Source organism: Exophiala spinifera, assembly GCF_000836115.1.
Source record: "Exophiala spinifera strain CBS 89968 unplaced genomic scaffold supercont1.5, whole genome shotgun sequence".
NCBI classification, from domain to species: Eukaryota; Fungi; Ascomycota; class Eurotiomycetes; order Chaetothyriales; family Herpotrichiellaceae; genus Exophiala; species Exophiala spinifera.
In genome coordinates, this window is record NW_015622517.1 from 3,265,038 (window position 1) to 3,283,900 (window position 18,863).

An 18,863-nucleotide genomic window follows, 5' to 3' on the forward strand; every position below is an offset into this window, starting at 1 on the left:
CCCCATTGTGCCCCCAACCACCCCCAAGCACCACCCTCGACGACCCCCACGGCCGTCAAGACCCTCAAGACGGAATTGGCACCGATGCTCTTCCCCAGACAACCCCGGCGGCTGGGTTGACGGTCACCTTGGGTGGGAGTATGGAGCGTGCCAGTCACGAGCTACCTCAATAGCCTTCTGGCGGGGTTGATCTGTGTGGTACGAGTAACGACTGGCGTGATAGCATCAGTCGGTGGCTGTCTCCCATGATCTCATGGCCACTCGGCTGGCGAGACCTGACAGTTCACAAGGGCGAAAGGAGGTCTGAGACCGTAATGCCCAGACCCCACACCTCTGATCCCCGGCTCAATTTTGCTGCTTCGACCGCCTTGGTTCCTTCTTGCCATCAATGATGAGAATGCTCTCCCCCATGCCTCTCTGCTTGCTATAAATTCGCGTATCCTCCAGGCCTTCGTCGCCTCGCTTCCAAGGCGCAAAGGAGACTTGCCGGTGCGAACCACTCACGAACATCAGACACTTGCAATCCCACCACAACGCTCTTATCGGTCATGATGGTCCCCACGGACGACAAGCGAAACCATATGGCTCACGATGAGGACATCGAGACCGGCCAACCTGCTTTGGTCCTCGCCGAACAGAAACACGGCGATCGAGCCCTCGAGATAGTCGGAACCGATCGAGTCGAGCTCACCGAAGAAGATGTAATTGACACCTTCTGCAGTCCCGCTGCTGGTTGCTGACCTTCATCGTCTAGAACAAACGGATTAGAAGAAAGACCGACAAAAGAATCCTGACGATCCTCGTCTGGGTGTATTTCCTGCAGATCCTGGACAAGTCAGTCCTTGGCTACGGCGCCCTCTTCGGCCTGCAGAAGGACTGCAACCTCACAGGCAACCAATACTCCTTGGTGGGATCCATTGCGCCCATCGCTCAACTGGCGTGGCAACCATTCTCGTCGGTACTCATCGTCAAGGTTCCTCACCGCATCCTCATGCCCACACTCTGTCTCGGCTGGGGCATCGCTCAAGCCTCGATGGCGGCGTGCCATGATTTCAGTTCCCTGATGGCTGCGCGCTTTTTCCTCGGTCTCTTCGAAGGCGGCTGTCTACCCTTGTTCAGCGTCATCACCAGCCAATGGTACCGACGTGCAGAGCAGCCGCTCCGTGTCGCGGCATGGTACGGGACCAACGGACTCGCAACGATCGCCGCCTCGGCGCTCTCGTACGGCCTTGGGAAGATCAAGTCCGACGTCCTGAAGGAGTGGCAGATTATCTTCCTCTTCGTCGGCTTGGTCACCATCGTCTCCGCGCCCGTCGTCTGGTGGTATCTCGACGACGACATCCCCTCGGCGCGATTCTTGACCGAGCACGAAAAGGCGCAGGCCATTGAACGCCTTCGTGCCAACAACACCGGCACAGGCAGCCGAGAGTACAAATGGTCTCATATCCTCGAACTTGCCATCGAGCCAAAAACCTACTTGTGGATTGGGATGGCTCTACTGCTCAACGTCGGTGCCAGCGTCACCAACACCTTTGGCCCGCTCATTCTGTCTGGTGTCGGGTTCGACAAGTACAAGACCACGCTGCTCAACATTCCCTTTGGCGCGATGCAATTCCTGGTCATCCTGTTGGCTTCGTACGCGGCGCAAAAAGCAAAACTCAAGTCGGTCGTGCTCGACGCGCTGATGCTGCCCGTCGTCGCGGGTCTTGCCGTCTTGTACTGTCTGCCTCGAGACCACGGTGCCACCGCCGGGCTGTTGGTCGCGTATTATCTCCTCGCGTTCCTGTTTGGCGGCAATCCATTGATTGTGTCTTGGATCGTCGGCAACACAGGTGGCAGCACCAAGAAATCCGTCATCATGTCCCTCTACAATGCTGGCTCATCATCAGGGAACATCATCGGTCCATTGCTATTTAACAAGAAAGAGGCCCCGGCATACCACCCTGGTCTGCGAAGTACTCTGGCCATTTTCGTCACGCTGTTCGCAGTCGTGATCATGCAATTGGTCAATTTGATGTTTTTGAACAAGTTGCAGTCCAGGACGAGAGTCAAGAATGGCAAACCCGCCGTGATCAAGGATCATTCCATGGAGGATACGTATGTAGCCGTGGAAGAGACAGAGGGTGGACAGAGACTGGGTGACAAGGCGTTTTTGGACTTGACGGATCGAAAGAATGATGAATTTACCTATATTTACTAGGAGGGACCTGCTGCTGTCTGTCTGCGCGCTGGATGGAGTGGATGGTTCAGCCATTTGCCTCCCAACTACGAGACATCTTTTGCTGGTCGAGACTGAATGAAATACTCTAGCCAGCTGAATAATAAACCTCATGCATGATATGAATCTTACCATCAACCTGAACGTATGACCCTCGCGCACCGCCCAGGTATATCGAGAGCTCAGTACTGTACATCTACTTGTAGCCTGTAGGCGGGCCTAAGCAGCGTCTGTGCCGCCCGGAACATCAGCCGATATCATGCCCGGCGAATGTCCGAGATGGTTGCCCTCTTGCTGCTCTCCTCATCTAAAGGCGGGATGCTCGAGCCCAATGATGCTCATTCACTCCCGATCGCGGTCTCCACAATTCGTTTTGCCTGCTCCAAGCTATTCTTTCTTTTTCACTGCCAACCTCGAAAGGCACAAACCAACGAACTACCTTGCTAACGAGTGACTGAATCCAAGGCGGTGTGTGGATTTTACTCGTGCGATTGCGTGACCATTCGTACAATTATCTATGGTTTTTCCGTTTGGTTCTTTTGTATTTCTTTGAGCCTCTCGACAAGGGTTTTGATTTCCGGCAATCTGCCTTTTTGTTCAACCCTTTACCGTCGGTTCCATCGTTGCCTTGTCCCCCTGGTCCTAACCAAGTTAATGACTCAGCAAAGTACTAGAGTCTTGACTTGCCGCCGTTGACTTTGGCCAGAGTCACAAATCCTCGGGTCGGGGCCACATCGCACGTCGCACGTCGCACTGCAAACGGTGCAATGTCGACATGGACCACCATCTCTCGTCCATTTAGATGGTTCTACCATGAATTCGGGATTGTGTCGATCCAACACACCGGGCGCAACGCGTACCTTATCATCCTGGCGAGGACGTGTCGCATGTTCGCATACGGAACCAATTCTTTAATTCTAGGTGTGAAGTATTCCCCTTTGCCTCACTTCCGTGAGCCCTACACACCACCGATACCCACCTACTTTGTACCCATTTGCATCTAACTCCGATACGCTATGATTTCCTCCAACTCTTATAAAGAACCATGACCTCTAACTTGTACAACGCACTATAATAGCCATCTTCTTCTCGGCGTTGAATTACACAGACCACCAGATCGGCGTGTTCATGACCCTCACCCTTCTCGGCGATGTCTTTCTCGGCACGTTCCTCACACTGGTCGCCGACCGCGTGGGCCGCCGAAGAGTTCTCATGGGAGGGTCGATGCTCATGGTCTTGACGGGCGTAGTGTTTGCCCTGTTCGAGAACTTCTGGATCCTCTTGGTCGCGGCGATTCTGGGCGTCGTGAGTGTCACCGGGGGTGACTTTGGTCCGTTTAGGAGTATTGAAGAGTACGTATTGATTTATTATCATGTCGTGTCACCCGGCAAAAGTTACCTATACCCTGTTCGGGGGGGGACCCCATCTATCGATCTATCCGTCCACCTTTGATTTCGTGTGATGGTTGCACTACAGTGACGCAAAGCAAAAGCAAAATGTTGAGCACGATAACTTCAAAGCTAATCTGATGTTTCTTCCATGTGCGCTACACAGATCAATGCTATCACAATTGACGACACCATCTTCCCGAGCGGACGTTCTAGCGTGGTACGTCACCACATCAACACTAGGATCGAGCATCGGGTCCGAAGTATCCGGGAGGGTGATTCATTTCCTCCAGGACCGACGAGGTTGGAACCCCGTGGATTCCTATCACGCTCTGTTCTGGGTCTACACGGCCATGGGGATCGTGAATGCACTCCTCGTCGTACCCTTGACGGAGGAATGCGAATTGGAGGCGACCGGATCAATATCCCAAGATGAGAATTACGTGGAGTTAGCCCAGGATGAAGACACGGACGACGACGACGACGACGACGACGACGACGACGACCATGGCGACAACACACCGCGCGCTCACCGAAATCCAACCTCTCAACCGCTCACTGGAAGAGGACGAGAATCATCGACACCAGCAGAAGACGAAGGCCACGACCATCGTTCCGGCGGACCTCGGTCTCGATTTCAAGCTCGTATATCAAACTTCTTCGCACGGCGGTTCACGCAAATCTCCGCCCCGACGCGGGCAATAATGTACAAACTCTGGTTCCTGCTCGCGGTCGACTCTCTCGCGGACGGGATGGTGCCGTACTCGCTGACCAACTACTTCCTGGACCTGCGGTTCCGGCCGTCCAAGTCGGCGCTCGGCGACGTGACGTCCCTGGCGTACTTCCTGGGCGCCGTGGGCGCCGTGTTCGCGGGCCCGCTCGCGCGCCGGATCGGCCTGATCAACACCATGGTCTTCACGCACGTGCCGTCGTCGGCCGCCGTGCTCCTGTTCCCCTTCCCGCCGTGGTTCGCGCTCGCCGCGGCGCTCCTGCTCGTGCGCGCCGGCCTGAACAACATGGACCAGGCGCCGCGGTCGGCCTTCATCGCCGCCGCCGTCAGGCCCGACGAGCGCACCGCCGTCATGGGCATCACCGCCATGCTCCGCACCCTGGCCGCCATGGCCGGCCCGACCGTCACCGGGGCCCTGGCGGCCGACAAGCGCTTCTGGATCGCCTTCGTCGTCGCGGGCGTGTGTCGCCTGGCCTACGATTTCGGCCTGTACGCCATGTTCGTCAATATGAGGTTGCACCAGCACGAGGAGGACGACCGCACTCCCTCCGCTTCCACTTCCACCTCCACTTCTCGCTCGGGCTCAGTCAAGGGTCGTCATCACCATCCTGCTGGTGCCGGTGGTGGACGCGGACACCAGTCGTCGCCAAGAATTCCCATGGCTGGGCGGGGCCGTGGAGGAGGACGACGACGACCAAGTGATGAAGAGGCAGCGCTGGAAATGGACGATTTGGAAACGACGACGAAAGATGAAACCGAATAGATCTCATTACAGCAACAACAACAACACCAGCAGCAGCAGCAGCAGCAGCAGTAAACCAGACGTTAACATATATGTGGTCCCAGATGCAGCATTACAGCCACCGCCGGATGGCGGTTTAAGGCTGGCACGGAGTCAAAGTCCACGTAGGTCACCCGTCTCGGATTGACACAGCACTTTACGAAATATATAATGCATTACGTTTTTAACCTGCATAGGCGGACACGACGGCTTTCGTGACACGGGTACAGACTATCGTACGTCGACGAGCTTTCATAACATGGACCCGGAAAATTGATAGAATGAGTGATGAGTGGTGAGAGTGGTACAATGCGACCAGGAAAGAGAATGGCATGATCCAGAAGAAATGATACGTATGTCTGGTTAAACTGGGCTTGTTCAGCATATCTAATCAATCTATCATGATACCATCCAACCCAAAGGGCTGGTCATGCATGTCCTCTAGCTCAATCTAGCAGACCAACAACGGCAGCCGAAAACTACTCGTTACCTACTGACTTTTCCCGTCAGGAAGGAACCCAACAACGAGTGCACCTCAAGTCGTATAGCGAAAGAATGTGGCATTATCGCCCTTCTCCCTCTCGGCGTGCCTGTCCTGCGCACTATAGTCTGCCGGGTTTTTGTACTCGCGATCGCGCCGAGCATTCTCTCGTCGGAGATACAATGTCATAAAGATGGAGAGACACGTACTCATAGAGATCATACCAATCAAGATGGCATGACCAGTGGTGAACTTGGGAGAGTCCTTAGAAAGGTAGATGAATCCCGAAATTGCGCCGCCGAGATTACCTATATTCGCCCAACATGTTAGCAACAATGACAGGACGAAGGAGGAGGGGAGACAACTCACCAAATCCAACGTGCATAGCGATACCAACCCCACGCTTGACCGAACCGCCGATGTTGTTGCCATTCCATGCCACACCCTGGGGAACGTTGGGGTAGATGCCGGCGGCGAAGAAGAAACATCCTGTGTATTTGACGTGAGGGTTTTGGGAAGAGATAAGCATAATCAGGCCGATCAGTGCCGTAACGTTGAACCCGATCATGAACAAACCGCGAGTCTTGAGTTTGTCTGCGGCAAAACCTCCGGTAATACAGCAAAAGCAAGCCACGATGTAAGGTGGAACAGTCATGAGCTGAGCCTTTTCGTTGGTGTACCCTAGAGTCTTGACAATGGTTGGCAGAAACAGTGAAATCGAGTATAGAGGGGTATAAACCCTGTTGGGGTTCTTGTTAGTGAAGGCAATATCGAAGAGGATGGTGGAGGTGAATCGTACCCAATTGTGATAAACATATGGACCCAAATCTTCCAGTCCTTAACGGCGTGCCAGAAATACTTCATGTCATATTCATCTGCAAGAGAGCTTCTGTCATGCTCGAGACGACGAGTGACTTCCTCTCTTTCGGCCGGAGTGAGGAACTTGGCGGTAGCTGGGTAGTCGTTCATAACAACAAAGGCGATGCCAGCTAGGGATTATCAGCATATTGCACAATCAAGTAGGACTCCTGATCAAAACATACCGACAACAAGAGTGATGAGGCCTTCAATAATGAAAATCCATGCCCAACCATTCAAGCCACCAACCCCGTCCATCTCGATAATTCCTCGAGCCAAAAGACCACCGAATGCCCCGGCAGCGGTGGCAGCCGAGAAAAAGATTGCCTACAACAAGGTGTTAGTGAATAGGTTTGCCTCACCGGACACATTAGCGGCAGGCACTAACCATCCTGAGACCACATTCGTGTCGTCGATACCATCTGTACGTTATGAGTTAGCAGTGAAAGGCCGCGAGAACTCCGACGCTTACAGTGTGATATAGAATGTTACACCAGGGAACAAGCCACCTTCAGCGATACCCAAGGCAGCACGAGCGGCAAGAAGGCCCGCATAGTTGTGTACAAGTCCCATGAGCGTACAGCATACACCCCACGCGACCATGATGGTCGGGATCCAGATTGATGGTCGGGTTCGCTTCATCATCAAATTTGAGAACGGCTCGACGATCACGTAGAAAGGGAAGAAGATGGCAAGAGCAGCCTGGAATGAAGTCAGAAACCGCATAACGGAAAGTCCAAAAAGAAAACCGACATTATAGTCCAATCCTGACATGCCGAGGTCCTCCTCAAGACCAGCAAGACGAGCATTTCCAATGTTTGTTCGATCAAGGAAGGAGAGAAGATACAAAAGTGCTAGGAAGGGAAGAAGAGCCCAATCCATCTTCCTGATGAGTCGTCTTGTGGCCTTCGCGTCAAAGCCCCCTGCTTCCTGCGAGCTGTTCGAAGCTGTCTCAACAGTCTCGACATCTTCCTTGGACCGCAGAGGCTCGACTGGGACATCGACTCCTGAGATGGCCATCGTGGGAAAGTAGACTGCAGCTAAATTGGGACTGCGAGTGCGGAGAAGGTAGTAGTATGCTCCCAAGTAGACGCGCGCAGGTATAGCTCACGAGACTCAGAGGTATGAAGACAAGCCGGAGAAGGTGGACTGTGTGGGTAGAATGCAGGCGCAATGAGGCAATATATAGACCCTGCAGTCAGGGCGGTGATACTCACATCTTCTGAGGATACACAGAACATCTGGGGTGCACAAAAGCCCACTTTCCCCGTGGAACAGGAGCCAGCACTACAACTCTCCAGTCCATGTTCCCCAGACCCACCTATCAAGAGAGGCTGTGCTGGCCATGTCCCTGCCAACTGTTGCTTCCCAACAAAATGCCGTGTGGCTTCGGAGAAAAGGAGACCAGTCTCATTTGGTGGTGCAAAGTCGACTTGTCTTCATTGTTGTCCAAGCGTGGCATGGAGTCCGAGATGCCTGGGCCAACGTCAAGGTAGTATGGTGATCCATTTTGATAGCAACACGAGAGCTGCTCGATGATGAAATAGGGTGCGCCCAGGATTGTGGCTGAACTTGGCACAGGTGAGCTCATGTTTAGCTTTCATGGCGCGTGTTCTCTGCCCTGGATGACAAGCACGGCAGTTGCTGACGGCTGTGCAGATAGACAGCCTCAACGGTTCACGACACGGTGTGAAGTGTATGGGGGTGAAACAGTGACTAGCGCAAACATACTCACATGTACTGACTGGCTGTAAGTCCCGAGACGGTCGCCGGGCAGGCGGAATATTGGCAGATTGGGGGAAGCGATCTCGAGCTTGGCTTCATGCAATCTGCCCAGCCAACAGCGGGAATCACACCAGATCTGGAGAATTTGCGCGTCTTGAAACCTTCGAGAACGAGAAACAAAGGCGACGAAGAAGTCAGACAAGCAGGGGAGAGATCCTCGATGATACCATAAAGAGCTTGGCGGAGAGCGCCCCGTCCTCGGCGCCAAGATAGTCCAGACTTGGCCTTGTATGCAGGAAGACACCAGTGACAGCGAGATACAGAATGGATGGTTGTGCGTAGACTGTCCGGACAGTAAGGTCATGTAGCATCGCACTTGCTCTGCCAACATCTACGCAAAACTGCCACTTGCGGACAGTACTCCCAATTCTTGGCGGCAAAGAGCCCCCTGGGTCGAGGCGCCCATGGGTCGCGGAGTCGGTGTGTTGGACGCGCTCTCGTCGCGGGGCATGCCTGGAGGAGAGTTCCAACCCATGCATCCATCAGCAAGCAGAGATAAGGTGACGCTGTCCTTCTAAGCCGGACGAAGGGGTTTCGCGGGATTTCAGCCAACGACATGTTGGCAATAAGTTGTCGTGGTTTGATAAACGGTCTTCTTCTCCCTGCAGACCTGCAAGGAATCCAGGAGCACGCTACCTAGCAGCATCTGAAGCTGCACGGCGTGAAATTCTGTTGCATAGTGTTCATCTCAGCAACTATCAGACGAGGGGATTGATGGTCTGCCGAGTGGTTAGAAACCGCACGTGTCTCTGGTGCCACCAAGAGCATGATTGCACGACGAAGGTGGAATATTCCCACGCAAGCTATGTTCAGGCGTGACCGTTGGAACCAAAAGACCGGTGTATCACTCTGTTGACCGAGGAGAGATGCCTAGGGTCGTCCTTCTCTCGAAGCTGCATGACTGTATCGCCCGTCTATACTCTCCTCGGCTTTGAACTCGATTCATATCTGAACTCGCACCCCGGACAATGGTAATGAAGGCTCAAATATGCCGAAGTTATTCCTCTTCATGCCCATCAGGTGATTTTAGCCTTAACCACGAGACACGAAAGAGAAATTCCAGGCAGAAGTGACGTTCTTATATCGTCGGGCAGACTTCAAAATCTGGACCATAGCCATAGCAGCTGTATCGACACGCACTCTTCTCGATCAGTCCAAAGTGATCCTGTGACACTGATACATACCCAAAATGTGCCACAATGCTGACGACTCCTGACGTTGGAGAAGTTTGCGGGAGCGCGTGTTGGGATCCGTCATGCTTTCCTCGGGACAAGATGTCCAGTGTATTGACTCAACAAAGAGGCATTTGATCACGCTTATGTAAGTGATTGGTTATAGGCGCAAAGCGGCTCCAACCACTATCAGCCCAAAGGTCCCAGAAAAAGGGTCCCTTTTTCGTCTGACTCAATCCGTTAAGACCCTCTGACGAATTCAACTCTTGAAGGCTTGCGGGAGGATTTGCAAGAAACGTCTCAGGGGTCACCGCCTATACTGAACAGGCGGCAAACGATTCCACGGATCCAGTCAAGTCAAGACTCATCGATACTCGATCACTTACCAAGTTTCCAATCTGAACACTATCACGCCAGCTGTTTATGAGAGATTTCTAGTATGGAACTGCCAGGGTGGACGAATGGTCTTTGTTTCAAAGGTTGGCGCTGGAGAGAGCGAGTTTGCTGCGGCCTTTGCTACCGTACAACGCTGCCAGCAAGACAACGGGTTGGAGAAGTCGCCTGAATAGCCCGCGGCATTGGGAACTGCGCGGTCTCAAAAGGTCCGAAGTCATATAGCGAAGCCATATCACCAGAGAGTGTGGAAGATTGACAAGGACACGCGTATCTTATCAGACCCTGAAGAGCCTGGTTGGAAGCAGCCAGTGGTGCCCCTTCTTCGATCCAATAACTTTGCCCAACTTCCCAGTCATTGCATGTTGGGTTTATACAACCTCTTTCGTGACTTGTCCTCTCTCGGAGCTTTGCTTTTGGAGGTGATCTCATCAGGTTTCGGTCGAGGAACTGGAGGACATCTCTTTGCGCCGGCTCAACGCGAGGAAATATTCACCAAAGGTAGCTTGCCTTTCCGATTAACAGACTTCAGGGTCGTATCGTACTATGTGAAGACTGTTCCACATTGATATGTTGTCACTCAACGTCTTCTTCTAGCAATATGTTCGGTCGTTGTCGACTGAGTTGAGTACAGCGTCGTCGCTGGGGCGCAGGCAGGATAATAGCGTCACGTGATGTGGACATACCCAGAGGTGCGGTAGACCATACCAAAGGGCAAGCACCTTGCAAGAACCTTGTTTCATGAGAGGCATCTGTTCTTTGGCTAAAAGGCTAAAAGGTCTACTGAAATGAACATGTCTCCTTGCCATTAGCGGTTCTCAACTCAGAACAAGGGCAAGGCAGACTGCACCACCCATTTCGGTGCCTCGGCCGCCGCTGTCACGGAAGACGCCGACCGAGGCAGACTCGATTTATCAGATTATCATACACTATTTGTGCCCAAATGGTCTTGGTATGGATAATTCAATCTCCTTTGTACTTCCCAGGCTGATTTCGAGATCGAGATAGCGGCAGGAGACTGCATAGGTAGTCCATGATCCGTACGGCACAAAACCGTTGGTCGGCTATTTCGGTCAACCCTACAGAGTAATATGGTGCGCTCTGTGGTCAACATCAGGTCCAGCTTAGTCAATGCTGATGCTGTGGCAGATGTCAAAGGCCGGCAAACCATTGATACGAATCGAAAATCACCAGTATCGAATCTCCCTGGGGGCCTAACCGGCAGAATCACCCATATCGCGAAGTGGAGGAAGACCAGCGTATCGTATCCGTATTCGTATCCGTATCCGTATCCGCTCTCCACGTACTCGGTACCGTAAATCTCGCTAATGCAATAGAAAGGTATCGAACATCGTGCTCCCGCCATCCTGATATGTTTTTCTTCCTTTTGCGACATCAAAATGAGCATGCGGTAGAGTCGCACAAAGCAATGCGATGGAGCAATGATCCCTCTCAACTTGTTGCGCTCAGTCCCGATCTGTCAAGATGGCGAAGGCAAAAGACCCGTCGACCTCTGCTGAATCCGAAGCACCTACCGACGATGCTGCAGAGGAAACTACCATCGCCGTCAAGGATGATGAGCAGCGGGAGGAAAAGCCCAAAGTGGGCAACTATTGGGTTCGATGTTGTCCCTCAGCACCCGTCCAGTACACTGATACATAGCAGAGAGTCCTTTCACATAGAACGTCAACCGACAGTGCAGGCCTTCTCATTGGGATTCTTTGCGCCGTCGCCTCGGGCACAGTATGTCGGGCAGCAACAAGCCCAATTTGAGCGATCAAGCTGATTCCCTTCCACAGGCACTCCCACTGATGAATATTGTCTTTGGCAATTTGGTTGGCGACTTCAATGGCTACTTCGTCCCAGACAGCGGTGTGACTGAGTCAGAATTCAAAAGCTCGGTCAACAAGAATGCGTATGTTGCGAGAAAACTATGAAGCTCTGTCTCGTGCCCTGACCGTTCATAGCCTATACATCTTCGCCTTGTTTATAGCCAAGTTCGGCTTGACCTATGTCTCAATGGTTTGTGGTCCCTGCTAGTGCCATTCCGCTCTTATGTTGTGGACTAATATGATAAAGTTCTGCTTCCGGACGACGGGACTTCGAATATCTGCCAACTTGAGACTGGCCTATATGAAGTCGCTTTTTTCACAACCGATCAAGAGGTTGGACGAGGTTTCATCGGGCACGGTGACAAACACGATCACCACTTCTGCCAACACGATTCAAATGAGTATATCGGACAAGCTTCATTCCCTGTTCATGTCCCTCGCCCTGATAATTTCAGCCTATGCCGTTGCATTTCGATATTCGTGGGCCATGACACTGGTGACGAGCTCAACATTACTCTTTGTGCTGGTGGTGTATTCCATTAGCACGCCCATAGTCCTCAAGCAGATGCAGCAACTGGAAAAAGCGAATGAAAGAGCAGCTTCGATAGCTGGAGAGATTTTCAGCTCAGTTCGAGCAGTCTTCTCGTTAGGCGCAGAACCAGCCTTGACCAGGAAGTATTTCTCAGCAGTGGGAGATGCCAAAAAGCATGGCCTCAGCATGTCTATGCAGATGGGCATTCAACTATGGCCGATATACTTTTCCATATATTGCAGCTTCGCCCTGTCCTTCTGGTTTGGCTTGAAACTCTTACGTGAAGGCCACATCGACAACATCAGCACCGTCATAACGTCTGAGTTCTCCATCATCCACCCATGACATTCTCGCTGACAACTTCCTCAGTGTCTTCTTCTCCATTCTCATAGTCGTCGGCGTTTTGGGCACCCTGGTCGCACCTCTCATTCTAATGCAGAAAGCCATTGGTGCTTCGACCGAATTCTTTGCAATGATCGATTCCCCCAGCTTGTCTTATGAAGGCTTGGACGAATCGGACGTGAGCTCCCACCAAGATATCGAATTCAGAGACGTCTCCTTTGCCTATCCCTCGCGACAACATGTTCCCGTTCTGCAAGGTTTCGATGCCTCTTTTCCGAATGGCAAAACGACTGCTCTGGTAGGTCCTTCGGGCAGTGGCAAGAGCACAATCGTCGCATTATTGGAGCGCTGGTACGAACTCAGACCGGACAAGGATGGCGAAGAGGAGGCACATAAGTCTCGGGGTGGCAAATCAGCTTCCGCGGCAATGGCTGAGACCGAAAGTAACGCACAAGAGAAGAACGCGCCAGCCATGAACCACGGCGCAATCTTTGTGGGTGGTCATAATATCTCCGATACGAAATTGAAGTGGTGGCGATTGCAAATTGGACTTGTTCAGCAGGAACCATTTATCTTCAACGATACAATCCTTAACAATGTCTCCTTTGGCTTACTTGGTACCAAATGGGAGAATGAGAGCGACGAGCTGAAAAGACAGCGTGTGGAAAATGCCTGCAAGGAAGCTTTTGCAGATGAGTTTATACGTCAGCTTCCAGACGTATGTGCAACCCCATACACCTTAACTGATAATCACTAACTGTGGTAGGGATATCTGACCAAAGTCGGCGAAAGCGGCATCAAGTTGAGCGGTGGTCAGCGTCAACGTCTGGCCATCGCCCGCAGCATCATCCGCGAGCCTGTCATTCTAATCCTCGATGAAGCAACAAGTTCAATCGACGTCCGTGGTGAGAAGATAGTGCAACAAGCTCTGGATCGAGTCTCCCGAAATCGCACGACCATAGTCATTGCACATCGGCTTTCCACAATCCGAAAAGCCGATAAAATCGTCGTCATGCGTCAAGGGCGCAAAGTTGAAGAAGGCACCCACGACACACTTCTGTCCATTCCGGATGGCGTTTACGCCGGTCTCGTACATGCACAGCAGCTAGAGGCAGAGACGGCGCCTCCAATGACAGACGCCGATGAAGGATCTATCGATGCCGTGGAACGAATCGACACAATAGCTTCCACCAAACAGACTGCGGAAGTGTCAGCCACTGCCTACAAACGCAAAGGCTTAATAGGCTCGGTAGGGCTCTTTTTCTACGAGCAGCGGCGTCATTGGAAGATATATGTTGTGCTTGTTGCAGGTGTTTTGGGAGCGGCAGGTCAGTGTTTCATGCTACGATATCTCTCGTAGTAATCGACTTGCTAACGGAAGTGTGTCGCCGCACAGCTGGGTACCCATTGCAGAGTTACATCTTCGCCAACCTTATTGAAGTGTTCACTTATACCGGAAACAAACTCAAGTCCCGCGGTGACTTTTGGTCGTTGATCTTCTTCATCCTCGCCCTCGGTGTTGGTCTTTGTTATTTCACGCTGGGCTACGTCTCCAATTACATATCAGTGGTACGCCTGTCCCCCTGTTGTGGCCAGCAACTCAAAACTCTAACACAAAAGAACAGCTCGTGGGAACCACATATCGACTTGAATACTTTCAAAACATACTTCGTAACCCGATCCCATTCTACGACCGAGAGGGCAATTCATCCGGCTCTCTAATGGGTCGTCTCTCCACAGACCCCAAAGTGCTTCAGGACCTACTGGGCTTCAACGGCATTTTCCCTGCCATTGCTGTCTTTAATGTCATTGGATGCATCGCCATCTCCTTCACGTACGGGTGGAAATTGACCGTGGTCGTCTTGTTCTCTGCGATGCCCGTCATTTTGGTAGCATTCATGGTCCGCATCCGATTCGACCTGACCTTCGAGGAGTGGAACAACCAGGTCTTTTCGCAAAGCTCGCAGTTCGCCAACGAGGCCATCGGTGCCTTCCGCACAGTCACCTCACTGACCATGGAAGACACCATCATCACCAAATATCAGACGCTGCTGCGCGATCAGATCCGCAAATCAACACGAAAAGCGACCTATGCTGCTCTTGTCTTTGCTCTATCCGATAGTCTCGAACTCTGCTCAATCGCACTGACATTCTGGTTTGCCGTCCCGCTGCACTCTCTACCACAACCTTCTCCTGACGTTTTGACTAACGCCTGCTAACGTTCTGCTCACAGGTACGGTGGCCAGCTCCTTGCATCTCACGAATATACCACTACTCAGTTCTTCGTCATCTACATCGCCCTCATCATGGGTGCCCAAGGCGCTGGCCAATTCCTCAGTTTCGCACCTGACTTGGCCAACGCCACCGCGGCCGCCAACCGTATTCTCGACATCCGACACGAAGTCGCCGAAAATAAACGCAAGACCTCCACGCGCCCACACTCCACACTCACCCCCTCCCGAACCGGTGCCAAAATCGACTTCCACAATGTGACGTTCCAATACCCGACCCGCAACACTCCCATTTACCGGCGACTCAATATCTCCATACCCGCAGGACATTTCGTAGCCTTCGTCGGTCCATCCGGCTGCGGTAAAACAACAGTCATATCGCTCCTGGAGCGCTTCTACGAGCCCAGCGAAGGCACGATTCTCTTCAACGACACAGATATTCGCGACTTAGAATTATCATCCTACCGTCGGGCCCTGTCCCTGGTGGCCCAAGAACCCAAACTCTTTGACGGCACGATCCGCGAGAATCTCGTCCTGGGTCTGTCGGACGGTGAGGCTGCCCTTGACGACGCCAAAATTGTCCGCGCCTGCCAAGCGGCAGAGATCCATGACTTCATCACCTCCCTACCAGACGGGTATGCGACACCCTTGGGCATCAACACGCAAACATCGCTCAGCGGAGGACAGAAACAGCGCTTGTGCCTTGCCCGTGCGCTGCTCCGGGAACCCATGCTCCTCTTGCTCGACGAGGCGACGTCCAGTCTCGACTCGCAGTCCGAAAAGCTCGTGCAGGCCGCGATCGAGAACCTGGCAGGCCAAAGAAGCATGACTGTGATTGCGGTCGCGCATCGTCTCGCTACAATCCAGAAGGCAGATCTGATTTTTGTGTTTGGCGAGAGCGAAGTTGGAACGGGGTCGAGAATTCTGGAACACGGTACGCATCATGATTTGTTGCGGAGGAGGGGGGCGTATTGGCAGATGGTAAGCATTGAGCTCCACAACCCCTTACCCATACAGTACCCGCCTGTTTTGAAAAGCCTCGTGTTTTGTCGTTCCTTGGGTCTTTCGTGTTTTCATCCACCGAGTAGCGCCCAAAATTGAATTTTGGGAGTCGAGTTGAAAAACAAGAATGGCAAGGCTAATTCTTAAATCACCACTGCAGTGTCAAGAGCAAGCTCTCGATCGATGATATCTATAGACGCGCGCATCTTAGAAGTTACGGAACCAAAGAGTCAAAAGACATCACACTTGATTGGTGTCCACTGTGAATGAATTCTCAACTCCATCATGTTCCACGCATATGCGGAATATATGTATATAGTATCTCTGCTCAGCCTTGACCAACATGGTCTGAGCTTGATGTACGGCCCTCAAAAGCCCAACCCTCCTCTGAAATGCCCGAGAATCATGGCTCTGTCGAGCTGGCTCTTCTTCTCCCCCTTCTCCTTCTCCTTATGTCTTCATCTCCTATTACAATCACCTTCAAACAATAATAATTCAACGTGTGTACAATCTACTCACCTTAGCAATCCTATCTCTAGGCAAACGCAAGGCGACGTCGCACCGCCAAAAAATAGAATAGAATCTCTCAAGGAGTCTTGGACCTTACTTTGCGGTCGCGCCGAAGTAGAACGAAGCTCATGTGTTTCATTCATGTTGTAAATCTCATCATGTTGTGTCGTGTCCACTATCCGGCGCTTCTCATGGTCTCTTCCGAGTCACGATCCAACTACCCAGGTAATCTGGAGACTAGAAGGCGTCGACTGATATACGAACCCCAAGTTGTTCCTCTCCACCACTCTACCAAATCCTGGATAGCTAAGCTAATCCTTTCCAACGAACCAGATTACCAACCTACTTTAGCTCCGTAGTCATGTCGTCACTTTCTCCCTACCTAGGTATATACATAGATACGTACGCGCACGGGGTGCATACATCCACACACACACACGTATACATTGCACGTATCATGACGGACCGTGAGGTACATACATCCACGCAGGCATGAAGACAGGTTGACGTCCATTCCAATGCCGTCAAGAAATCAATCATCAGGATACCGATGGCGCACATTACTCACAAAAGTGCCCGTGGGGGCATCATAGCGCTTGAACCACTTGCCGATCTCGATGCTGAACGAATTCAGCACCTCGTCCGTGATCTGGTCGGGCGACAACAACACCACGTTCTCCTCGGCCACGTAGCGCGTCGACTTGTCGTCGACGAGGACATTGTAAAAGGGCTGGTGTCGACCGTTGGACAGCCGGTCGACCTGGTTGTGCGTGATCCACTGCTCTTGCATCTTGCAGTAGGCGTCCCAGCCGTAGATGACGGCGTGGTAGCCGCGGATGCGGTGCCGGAAGACCTGGCCGACGCGGTATTTGACGCCTTCGTTCCGTGGGTCGGAGCGGTACTTGGGCGGCGGAAGCTCGTGGTCGGCTTCCTTGATCTGGAAGATGAGGTTGCGGTAGGCCCTGGCGTCCTCGAACGCGCGGGTCAGCGGCAGGACAAAGGCCTCGAACAGGTGGACGTCGAGGTCGAAGTATTCGAAGAAGTGGCGCGTCAGGATCCTGAGGTGCTGGCCGAACTGGTCGTGGTCGTGTGCTGCGCGCGGCGGGAGGACGGTGAGGGCGAACAGCGCCGCGTAGGACGCGAGACGGCCGTCGACGGGGAACACCGGGTCGCCTCGGAAGTGAGACGGGGACGAGAGGATGTTGTAGCACGTGCGGGTGACGAGATCCTGAGCCGACGATGGCGAGAGGTATGATTCTATCTGCGATGCCGACGAGGACGGGGCGACGAAGCGCGCCCGTGCGACCAGCATCGAATATGAGATGGGTTCCGCGGTGTTGAAGGGGTCCATGTAAAGATGGGTCAGTTCGCGGGCGTTACCGTCATGGCCATCGAACGATTCGGGTAGAGGGTTCCCGTTCAGATCCATGCCACTTGGTGGTTGGACGAGTGCGTGAACATGGTAAGGGTAGCTACACGGCGCTGCCTGAAGCCCGAAATGGCGGGCGACGTAGCAGTAGATGACGGCCGAGATCAGAGGGACTGAGTTTCGGTTTTCGCTGAACAGTGCGACGCCGAGAAACATATGGTCTATGCTGTGATAGTTGCGATTGCCCTGGATGCCAACCCAGTTATTCTGTAGCAGGTGTCCGGCAATGATGCTGGCTTTGGCTCTTGGTGACTTGGTGTCGATATCGGGATGAGCATCGCGGACTGATGATACATAAGAGTCTAGCCTCTCGAAGATCTAGCGGGTCAGTAAGGTACTCATGGAAGCCCACTGTAACTGAAACATACATCGTCAATGTCTCCCTGCTCTCTGTCTTCAAGAACAAAGAGGTCAAGAGCAGCAATCGGCCGTTCGAAAGCATTGACTTCTTCTGTGTCAAGGTCGGTTACGATGCTCGTCCATTCATCGGCGGCCAGGAAACGATTGAGACAGCCAAGTGCGCCATGACTCCAGTATCTTTGAATTGAGGTTTGGATTAGCCCACGGTCCGAGACCAGATTGGCCCACACCACTTACTTCTGTGCGAGGTGGTTTGGTGACGACGCAGCATTCCGATACAGGTGCAAAAGCTCTTCTTTGGCGTCGATTCCGAGGTCAAGAATCTCCTTGACCGAATCGAGTCTTCCAACTTCCTCAGCCACCATTTTGCCGATGGCGTTCCGTGTCGTTTGGGAGGCCAAGTAACGACTGGCATAGAGTGACTTCCAATCGGTGAAAGAAGTGTCCCGTAACTTGGACTGAATGTTGTGTCGTCTGCTCCACCGACGGCATTGTTGGCAATATCGTTTCCACAAGAGTGGTTCATTGGCCGTATGTGCAAAGCGCCGACATGTGTGCTGTAGCGCGACTGTGGTCAATGGAGGCAGATACGACAATATCTGTTGAAGAACTTCATCGGGGAGAGTTGTGAGGTGAGATGGTCCATGGCTCTCTGGAAAGCGCGCCACCGCATCGTCATCAGCAAGATCGCCAGACATGATGATGTGGCATGGACATCCGGACTATGTAGTGGGCATGCTGTAAAAGAGGGAATTGAAGATGTGGCGGAAAAGGGAATGCGATGCTCGTCTTTGGTTCATCGTTCCAAGATGAAGATGA

General features: G+C 52.6%; 6 protein-coding genes across 6 annotated transcripts; 4 read left to right on the top strand and 2 right to left on the bottom strand.

Annotated features, from left to right (window-relative positions):
• Window positions 1-551: 551 nt before the first annotated feature.
• Window positions 552-2,200, top strand: PV08_07751 (uncharacterized protein; the record flags this gene model as incomplete). The annotated part of the gene is made up of 2 exons (XM_016382078.1): window positions 552-701; window positions 755-2,200. The coding sequence occupies 2 exons, from the start codon at window positions 552-554 to the stop codon at window positions 2,198-2,200; spliced, it is 1,596 nt and encodes a 531-aa protein (XP_016235180.1).
• Window positions 2,201-3,346: 1,146 nt separating this feature from the next.
• Window positions 3,347-5,099, top strand: PV08_07752 (uncharacterized protein; the record flags this gene model as incomplete). The annotated part of the gene is made up of 2 exons (XM_016382079.1): window positions 3,347-3,570; window positions 3,773-5,099. The coding sequence occupies 2 exons, from the start codon at window positions 3,347-3,349 to the stop codon at window positions 5,097-5,099; spliced, it is 1,551 nt and encodes a 516-aa protein (XP_016235181.1).
• A 553-nt stretch (window positions 5,100-5,652) lies between these two features.
• Window positions 5,653-7,476, bottom strand: PV08_07753 (uncharacterized protein; the record flags this gene model as incomplete). The annotated part of the gene is made up of 7 exons (XM_016382080.1): window positions 5,653-5,906; window positions 5,968-6,338; window positions 6,398-6,587; window positions 6,642-6,783; window positions 6,845-6,878; window positions 6,929-7,158; window positions 7,210-7,476. The coding sequence occupies 7 exons, from the start codon at window positions 7,474-7,476 to the stop codon at window positions 5,653-5,655; spliced, it is 1,488 nt and encodes a 495-aa protein (XP_016235182.1).
• A 325-nt stretch (window positions 7,477-7,801) lies between these two features.
• On the top strand, window positions 7,802-8,413 carry PV08_07754 (uncharacterized protein; the record flags this gene model as incomplete). Its single annotated transcript, XM_016382081.1, has 4 exons — window positions 7,802-7,948; window positions 8,004-8,037; window positions 8,116-8,152; window positions 8,212-8,413. 4 exons carry the CDS (start codon window positions 7,802-7,804, stop codon window positions 8,411-8,413), a joined length of 420 nt encoding a protein of 139 aa, XP_016235183.1.
• Window positions 8,414-11,291: 2,878 nt separating this feature from the next.
• Window positions 11,292-15,844, top strand: PV08_07755 (uncharacterized protein; the record flags this gene model as incomplete). The annotated part of the gene is made up of 11 exons (XM_016382082.1): window positions 11,292-11,423; window positions 11,472-11,549; window positions 11,606-11,721; window positions 11,774-11,828; window positions 11,886-12,487; window positions 12,540-12,916; window positions 12,983-13,230; window positions 13,279-13,840; window positions 13,909-14,081; window positions 14,138-14,667; window positions 14,746-15,844. 11 exons carry the CDS (start codon window positions 11,292-11,294, stop codon window positions 15,842-15,844), a joined length of 3,972 nt encoding a protein of 1,323 aa, XP_016235184.1.
• A 943-nt stretch (window positions 15,845-16,787) lies between these two features.
• On the bottom strand, window positions 16,788-18,742 carry PV08_07756 (uncharacterized protein; the record flags this gene model as incomplete). The annotated part of the gene is made up of 3 exons (XM_016382083.1): window positions 16,788-18,002; window positions 18,053-18,221; window positions 18,282-18,742. The coding sequence occupies 3 exons, from the start codon at window positions 18,740-18,742 to the stop codon at window positions 16,788-16,790; spliced, it is 1,845 nt and encodes a 614-aa protein (XP_016235185.1).
• Between the last annotated feature and the right edge of the window lie 121 nt (window positions 18,743-18,863).